The sequence below is a fragment of the Elephantulus edwardii genome, unplaced genomic scaffold (assembly GCF_000299155.1).
Source record: "Elephantulus edwardii isolate Elephantulus edwardi_28Jun2011 unplaced genomic scaffold, EleEdw1.0 scaffold00291, whole genome shotgun sequence".
NCBI lineage: Eukaryota > Metazoa > Chordata > Mammalia > Macroscelidea > Macroscelididae > Elephantulus > Elephantulus edwardii.
The window spans coordinates 2,677,072-2,686,909 of NW_006400041.1; the positions used below are offsets into that span (position 1 = coordinate 2,677,072).

The following is a 9,838-nucleotide window of genomic DNA, read 5'->3' on the forward strand; positions in this document are numbered from 1 at the left end:
AGGAGGGGAAGGCCCTCTATGAGGTGGATTGATTCAGTGACTGGGATAATCGGGATGGGAGTGTCAGAGACAGTGCGATTGGCACAAGACAGAGCAGAGTTTAGGGCTGTTGTACATAGTGTCACTATGAGTTGCAAGCGACTTGACGGCACATAACAACAACAACAAGGTGAATGATTTATGGTTTAAATCAGAAAGCAACTGGATTTTACTGCAACATTGGATTTATGAGGAAAAAAGTATGTGCACTAAAATTCTGTTTTGCATTATTTTCCTGTCAACTTTACTGTGCTTTCTTTTAAAAAGTAGCTTATGGTATTTTCTCTTATGCCCCATGCATGGAGACAAGGCTTGAATAACGTCTCATCCTTCTCATAGGGAAAGTCATGCCCTGGGAAATGTAATACACCACATAGCGTTAGCTCTGATACACCACGAAGAGTGTTGTTTCCTGAGATCTTTTTGGGAGCACATAGTAATATATTTTTTCTGTGAAAGGTGGAGAGAGGACCAGAGAAGTTTCCACTAAAGGGGGAAGGTTAGGCAAATGGGGCTCTGTCTCTAAAGAGACAGACAACTAAGAGACAGATGGACTATTTTACACAGAAATGACTAGTATCCTAGGCAAAAATAAATAGCTGTGTGAAAATGTGTGTTGTTCAGAGAAACCTATTGAGAACAGGAGTCATGATGGAAGAATATTAGCACCTAGACTAAAACGTTAGCCTGGGTTAGATTGGCAAGGTTCTTGAGTTGCACACTAAAAGTATGACCTTACTGCAATGGGAAGCTGTTGGAAAAAGTTTTTGATGGTCACAAGCATCAAATTTTTAGAAGGTCCCATTCATCAAGTTTATCCTCTTCAGACTGTGCATTCCTGGATATATTTGCAGTCTCTTTTTACCGTAGACTAGGGCTTCTAATCTTGATCCCAGTTTGTCTCTTATGACCTTTATCATTTTGGACTTGATTCCTAGGTGTCTGATCCACCCTGAAGTGATTTTTGTATATGGTTTGGGATGTGGGTCCTGTTTCAGTTTTCTGCAGGTGGCAGTCCCATTATTTGTTGAAGAGGTTGCCGTTTCCCCATTTGATAGGTTTAATTTTCTTGTCAAATATCAGTTGACCATAGATAGTTGGGCCTATTTCTAGGTTCTCTATTCTGTTCCATTTGTCTCTGTGCCTGTCATTGTACCAATACCATGCTGTTATTGTTACTAGCTGCATAGACATTAACAAGCACAGGGAATCCTTAACTAGAGTGGGAGAAGAAAAATCGCTCTTTTCTATTGCAAGGATGGAGATCCTTCTGCAATTGAGATGCACCTCAATCCTTCTAGTCTAGATCTTGAGGCACATGAATATCATGGCAGTGTAGCCCATACTACCTGGAAGCTGAGTAGAGGTGTGTGTTGGAGGTCAGGGCATTGAATAACATTCATAGCAGTCTTTCACTAGTTGGTCCTCTCTTTAGCTGCATGGAAAAGTGGAAATGCTTTAGAGACCTGAGTTAGAAGCTCATCCCTATTGTTTTTGTTAGGTGCCATCAAGTTGAGTACAACTCATAGCAACCCTTTAATATACAAAAGATCTGAACCCTGTTCTACCCTGTGCCATCCTCACATTTCCTGACACACGAGAGCACATTACAGAAGTCACTGTGTCAGTCCACCTGGTTGAGGATCTTCCTTTCATTCGCTGACCCTCCAACCTTCCCAACATAATGTCCCACTCCAAGGAATAGCTCCTCCTAGCAGTATGCCTAAAGTGTGTGAGACAAAACCTCATCATTCTTGCCTCCAAAGAGTATTCCTGCTGCACCCTCCCCGCGACATATCTGCTTGTTCTCTTGTCTGTCCATGGGATGTTCAGTGTTCTTCTCTCATAAAACAGCTCAAAGGCATAGATTCTTTTTCTGTCATCCTTATTCATTGTCCAGCTCTCAGATGCATAGCTAGTGATCAGAAAGACTACGGCCTGAATCAGATGCACCTTAGACCTCAAGCTGACTTCATTACTCCTCAATAGGTTGGAGAAGTTCCTAACTACACATTTTCCCAGAGCATTGCTTCTCCTTATCTCCAGACTGCTGGTAATAAGAGTGTTAATTGTGGATCCAAGCAAGATAGAAATGTTGATAGAAATGATGACAGAAGAATAATAGCTGACTTTGAGTTGTAGTGTTGGAAAAGAGTGCTGAATATCCCTTGAACTGCCAAAAAGACAAACAAGTAAGTCTTGGAAAAGATGCAGCTAGAGTGTTCCTTAGAGGAAAGGTTAGTGAAACTTTGTCTTACAGACTTTGGGCATATTGCTACTAGGGACCAGTCCTTGAAAAAGAATGCTTGGAAAGGTGGAGGGTCAGCAGAGGAAGGGAAGACCCTGGACAAGATGAATTGGCAGCAGTGACTGTAACACAGTGAGCTTTGAGAATGTCAGAGATGATGAGGATGACACAGGAAAGGTCTTTTTTTATGTTTTAAAAAATGTATTTAATTTTTGCTGAAAAAAATATATATAGCAAGACATTCAACAATTCCTACATATGTCACTTAGTGGCATTGATTCTCTTCTCCAGATTTAAAATTTTACTATCAGGAAAACCTACAGCAACTTCTTTCTTTTTACAAGACTAGCCTGTGCAAATGTTTATAAAAACTCAAATCTCATAGGAAAAGGAGCTCTAATGGTACCACACTTGCTGCTAGCTCAAAGGTCAACAGTTATGAATCCACCAACTGTGCAAGAGGAAATACCTGGTGATCTGCTCCTGTAAAGCTTTCTCATCTACAAAACCCTAAGGAACAGTTCTACTCTGTCTTTATAGGATCACTATGAGACAAAACTGACTCAATGACACAGCACCCTCACAGGGATTAGTTCATCGGATTGAGACGTAATGTGTTTTCTCTAAATTTTGATTAAAAAGGTCTTTTTAAAAAACATTTCTTAAATTTAGTACTTGGACATTTTGGTTGGGTCATTCTTTGTTGTCAGCAATATATTGTCCTGTACATTTTCACTTTTCTATTGAGAACAACGGATAAAGACTTGTTGTTGTTGTTATGTGCCGTCGAGTTGCTTGCGACTCATAGCAACCCTACGTACAACAGCCCTAAACTCCACTCTGTCCTGTGCCAATCGCACTGTCTCTGACACTCCCATCCCAATTATCCCAGTCACTGAATCAATCCACCTCATAGAGGGCCTTCCTCTCCTGTGCTGTCCCTCTACCCTCCCAAGCATGATGTCCTTCTCCAAGGACCGGTCTCTCCTCACAACATGTCCAAAGTATGTTAGACGGAGCCTCAGAATCCTTGCCTCCAAGGAGCCACCTGGTTTAACATTTTCCAGGACAAATCTGTTTGTTTTCCTAGCAGTCCATGGTATTCTCAATACTCTTCTCCAGCACCACAGCTCAAAGGCATCAATTCTCCTTCTATCCTCCTTGGTCATTGTCCAACTCTCTGATGCATAACAAGTGATTGTGAAGACCATGGCCTGTATCAGACGCACCTTAGTCTCCAGAGAGACACCATTGCTCTTCAGTACTTTGGAGAGGTCCCTAACAGCAGACTTTCCCATGGCAATGCACCTTTTAATTTCCTGGCTGCTGGTGCCAAGACTGTTGACTGTGGAGCCAAGCAAACTAAAGCTGTGCACAATCTCAGTCTCTTCACCATCCATCCTAATGCTGCCAATTGGTCCAATGGTGAGAATCTTTGTCTTCTTGACATTGAATCTCAATCCATATTGTAGGCTGCAGTCCTTGACCCTCTGCAGCAGGCGCTTCAGGTTGTCTTCAGTTTCAGCAAGCAGGGTTGTGTCATCCGCATAACGCAGATTGTTGATAAATCGTCCACCAATCTTGACCCCACATTTCTCCTCATAGAGCCCAGCCTCCCGGATAATCTGTTCTGCATATAGACTAGAAAACACAATATAATAAATAAAGCATGATAAATAGGTTAAGATGTCACAGTTGTATGTCGTTAATTATTTCTTAGTTAATATTTTATAGTGAATTATATAAATCACATGAACTAATTAGCAAATAATGAGCATGTCTAAATAAAGAGATTATTTATGTAGCTTAATTAGAAACATTCTAAACATTCTAAATACAGATTCAGGCTTAATGAACCTCTTAACTGATATTAACAGCACTGCTTTGAAAAGCAACTTTAGTGTGTGTCCTATTACTATGAATCAGCATTCCCTCGGTGTTCAAGCAGACAGACTGGACTGAACCATGGCTCATAGGGCTCATTGTGTTTCATATCCTCTGCCTGCTCCTCACCTGTTTCTCGACCCAAAGATATAAACTAGAGATTGGGCATTTCTTATGCTTAGTAATTTTAGTGTATTGTGCAGAATATATTAATGAAATATCTGCAATGAACTGAAGGTTATTTTCAGAATACCAATATTTTGATTCAAGAGGAATGTTCATTTCTATAGTATTTTCAACACCACTGTTGTTCAATACTATGATTATTGTGATTATGTGGGTACGAAAGACTTTAAATGTAATGACTGACCTGAAGAATTTACAACAGAAAAGAAAGGAGAAGAAAAAGAGGAGGAAAGAAGAATAATGTTGGGATAATTTGGATTTCTTCTGTTGGACTTTGTCTTCCACCATTGTTTTTAATGTTGAAGTATGTATTATTAGGATCCTTTTTTAGCAACTGATTCTTGGTTTGGAAAAAAAAATTATATTCTTATTTATTCATCGGAAAGGTCTTTTGTTCATAGGATTGCTTTAAGTCAGAGTCACAACAATGATAAATCCTCTAACATGAGTTTTCTTTTCTGTTGCTTAGAACTAATATTCCCTCTCACAGTGTTGTTAAGAGTATTTTATGAATTGATGTCATCATGAATGTATTCCACAAATATTTATGTGCTGAACTATGTTTACCGCTTGGAGTTACAGCGGTAAACCAGATGTTAGACAAGATACCTGCCCTTAGCGATGCTTGTATTATTTAGACAATGAGCAAAGAAATAAATGATATAATATCAAGTTGCTTTTGAAAAAATAGGTGCAAATGACACCCAGAATACCTAGACCCCATCTGGTTGTTGCTAAGTAAATGTTGGGTTGTTTTCCTTCCCAAAGATCTCAGCTAAAAAAGTCAATGTAGGTCTTGTGTTGGTTAGTCCTCTACCTATCAAATGAAAAGAAATTAAGGCTAGTAGCTGCAGTCTGACATGGGGCCATTTATCAGGAATCTCTGGTGAGCAATGGGAATAATAATAGTGTACAGCCGAGTACTGTAGAGAGGCTGGGGGGAGAGAGAGTGGGAGAGACAGCGAGAGAGACAGAGACAGAGAATAGCTCTGAGTGCCTTCCTCAGAGTAAGTGCATAAGAATGGAAGCTGATTTAAGGGAAGTGGAGGCAGCAGAGGGATTTGTTTTGTCCTTGCTGTTGTCACAAGAATTAGCCCTTTAGCCATTTTGACCCACATTTAGTTAGGAGACTGGATAGTAGCCTGAGTGAAAGAAAGGAGAAGATAGAGAATTAAGTCTGGAGATAGATACATAATCTGAGACTATACACTGGGCAGTGTGTTATTTGCCCAAAGCCGGCCAATGATCAGACTAGAAGGTTTATTATAGGAAGTTTCACACATTTTTACATCATCACTCTGGCTTCTGAGAATTCCAGTGAAAAGTAGGAAAGATTAAAGGTCAAAAAGGAGGAACTGAGTATGGAAAGTAAGAACTGGCTGGAGAAACCAGCAGGTTGGGTCCATCTCATTGAAGGTCACGCTGTCTTTCTATGAAGCTCAATCTTTCCCAGCATGGTGTCTTTTTCCAAAGACAAATGATATCATATTCCAAAGCCCCTCTTGATAATATGCCTAAAGTATGTGAAGCATTATTTCACCATTCTTACCTTTAAAGAGCACCCTGGTTGCATTTCCACCAAGACTTGTTTGTTCTTTTGACAGTCCACAGAATTTTCGGTACTCTTCACCAACTCTACAATTCAAAGGCATCAATTCTTCTTCAACCTTTTTTTTGGTCAAACTTTCAGATGCATATGTAGCAATTGAAAATACCAAGGCTTGGACCAGGGGCACCTTAGTCTTTAAACTGACATCTTTACTCTTCAGCACTTTAAAGAGATCTTTTACAGCAGATTTTCCCAATGCAACACTTTTGATTTCTTGACTGCTGCTACCATGGGTCTCACAGATAGAATATGGATCCAAAAGCATGAGGAAAGGAATGGGCACTAAATAGAAAACTATCATGTTTTTTTAAAACTGCCTCAGAAGATGCTTGTGAAAATTAACTGAAGCTTAGGCTTCCCAGTAGTGTCAGCACATGAAAAGACCCTTAATAAATGCTCCTTCACTGTCCATGGGAGGCAAGTGAGCCTTGGTGTGTACAAAGCTGGATGTGACTCTCAGAAGACATTTTGGAAACTATTCCTGGAGTCCAGGGACCACACTCTGTGGAATCTCAGTGGCTAGACTATTATATCCACAGCTTGGATCAAGTACTATAAGTGATCTAAAGCATAGCCATATATTTTAAAAGTATGAACTCTAAATTCAGATGCACCTACCACTTAATGACTTATTTAGCCAAGTATTTTCCCCCTGGAATTTAGAATGTTGAAGAGGAAAGACTATGTATTATTGGTATTTGTTCTCAGGGTCTGGCAGTGCTAATTTTGTTTATTTAATTGAATTCATTCCTTTACACAAAGCCATTCATCACTGGGCAACTAAATACTACCTGAGAATTTCACTACAACAGACACTAAACAATTTCACATATCCCTCCTGCCCCTTTCCTTTCCTTTCTCTTCTCTCTCCCTCCCTTAAAATCTTATCGTTTCAGGTACCTGAGGTGATTCTAGACCAAATCAAGATTTTTAAGTCAATACCTGTTTATACCATCTCTTTTAATTACAACGATGAGATTGCAAATGAATTTTTGAAAGAGCTTGCTTGTTTGACAGGAGGAGAGCTCCATTTTTATAATTTTACTTCCAACAATACCTATCCTCCAGAGACTGTTAAGGTAAGAGCTTACAAAGGGAATGCTCACTTATTTAGTATTAGAGCCTGGAAACCAATGGATAATGAGTTTGTTGGAGGAATAACAACAACAAAGACAAATAGTGAGCAAAGACAATGACATAAAAAAAAAAGATGTGGTTCAAGGTCAACCTATATTTGTGAAAATGCAGATTTCTTGGTCCACTTCAAACTCTAGGCTTAAGGATCTGAACATCTCAATTTTTTTTAGTCAAATTTTTATTATAGTAAATTTCAAACATACGCAAAAGTAGAAGAGTAGTATGTGAATCTGCTTACAGATGAGAAAATGATCTGAGGCTAGAAAACAAATGACACAAAGGATTAGGATAAGGATCTGAGCTCTCTTGAGTTTGTTTTTGTTCTTGTTAAATGCCATACAGTCAAATATGACTCATAGTGATCCTATGACCAACAGATCTGAACCCTGTCCTATACTGTGCATTCCTCACAATCTCTGACATACTCCATATTGCTGCAGTCACTGTGTCAATTTGCTTGGTTGAGGGTCTTCCTCTCTTTTGCTTGCCCGCCATCTTTCCAAGCATTATGTTCTTCTCAATGGACTAGCCTCTCCTTAGCAACATGCCCAAAGTATGTGAGATGAAGCTGCATCATCTTTGCCTCCAAGGAGCACTCTGGCTGCACTTTCTCCATGATATGTTTGCTCTTTTGGCAGTCCATTCTTTACTCTTCTCCAACACCACAATTCAAAGCATCAGTTTTTCTTCTGTCATCCTTATTCATTGGACAACAATGACGCCACATTCTTCATAGAGTCCAATAATTTGCTCACTGTACAGATTGAACAGGTATGGAGAAAGGATACAACCCTGACATATACCTTTCTTGATTTTTTTAAATAATCTTTTATTTTACACTGGTTCACTAATAAAGTTTGTGTACATTGATTTTCACAACAGACCTTTCCCATTTCCTTTATGCACCCCTCTCTCTACCCAGCAAGTTGTGTGACCCTATGATTAACCTCCCTACCCCCCATCAATGACTAGGGAGGATAGAAGGAGAATTGACAACTTTGAGCTGTGGTGCTGGAGAAGAGTATTGAATGTACCACGGACTGCCAAGAAAACAAACAGATTCATCGTAGAGAGGATTAAACCAGGCTGCTTCTTGGAGGCAAGGATTCTGGGGCTTCGTCTGACATACTTTGGACATGTTGTAAGGAGAGACAGGTCTTTAGAGAGGGACATCATGCTGGGTAGAGAGCAGAAGGACAGCGCAGGAGGGGAAGACCCTCTATGAGGTGAATTGATTCAGTGACTGGGGTACTCGGGATGGGTTTGTCAGAGGCAATGAGATTGGCACAGGATAGAGCATGGTTTAGGGCTGTTGTACATGGGTCGCTATGAGTCACAAACGACTCGATGACACATAACAACAACAACAACAAACCCCCATCATCAGACACATCCACCTTTCTTGATTTTAAACCATGTGCTTTTCCATTGCTCGATTCACCTCTTTGTATATGTTTTGCATGAGCACAATTAAATGTTCAGGGATTATCATTCTTTTCAATGTTAGTCGTAATTTGTTAGCATCCATATGGTCAAATGCTTTTGCATAGTCAATAAAGCACAAATTGACATTCTTCTGGTATTCACTGCTTTCATCCAACATGCATCTGACATCAGCAATGATATCCTTGGTACCATGGCCTCTTAAAATCTAGGGTGAATGTCTGCTCTGTCTATATACTGATCTAGCATGATCTTCAGCAGTATTTTGCCTGCATGTGATACTAATGATATTGTTTGATAATTTCCACATTCTGTTGTATCAGCATTCTTAGAAATGGGAACAAATATGGACCTCTTACAGTCAGTCAACCAAGCAGCTGTCCTCCAAATTTCCTGGCATAGACTGGTGAGCATGTCCAGGGCTGCATCTGTCATTTAAAACATCTCAGTTGGGATCCTGTAGATTTCTGGGGATTTATTTTTTGCTACTGCCTTAAGTGCAGCTTGAACTTCTTCTTTTATTACTATTGGCTCTTGATAGTAGTATTGAAATATATTAGTATTGACCATGTCTTTTTGGTACAGTGAGCCATGGGTATTCACTCCTTCTTTTAATGCTACCTGGGTGTTTTGAGATTTTGCCCATAAGACTTCCAGATAGCAAATAAACACATGAAGAAATGTTCAAAATACCTAGCTATCAGAGAGATGCAAATCAAAACAAATATGAAATATCATTTCACACCAGTAACAATAGCAAAGTTCAACAGAGCAGCAAACAGCAAATTCCGGTGAGGTTGTGGAAAGATTAGAACTCTTATTCACTTCTGGTGGGAATGTAAAATGGTACAACCATTATGGAAGGTGGTCTGGCACTTTCTTAAAAAGTTGGAGATAGAAATACAATTTGACCCAGCAATTCCACTACAGAGAACATACCCTAAAGAAATCAGAGCTGTGAATCAAGCAGATGTATGCACACCCATATTTATTACTGCGTTATTCACTATAGCAAAGTGATAGAAGCAACCCAAGTGCCCACCAATGAATGAACAGAAAAAAAATTATGGTATGTTTATGCAATGGAATATTATGCAGGATTGAAAAACAATGAACTCTTAAAACCTTGCACAACATGGGGGAGCCTGGAGGACATTATGCTGAGCGAACTATCTCAATCACAAAAGGATAAATACTGCATAACACTGTTGTTGTTGTTGTTATGTGCCGTCGAGTCGTTTTCGACTCATAGCGACGCTATGCACAACAGCCCTAAACCCTGCTCTATCCTG

The 9,838-nt window shown here is 39.6% G+C and overlaps 1 protein-coding gene and 1 pseudogene across 1 annotated transcript in view; both read left to right on the top strand.

The window, feature by feature from the left end:
• VWA3B (von Willebrand factor A domain containing 3B) overlaps positions 1-9,838 on the top strand; it is a 493,423-nt gene that overhangs the window by 269,151 nt on the left and 214,434 nt on the right. Inside the window, exon 13 of the mRNA XM_006900716.1 lies at positions 6,863-7,045. Coding sequence (XP_006900778.1) covers positions 6,863-7,045 — 183 coding nt within the window. The remainder of the gene's footprint in view (positions 1-6,862; positions 7,046-9,838) is intronic.
• Positions 3,974-4,598, top strand: LOC102854253 (annotated as a pseudogene).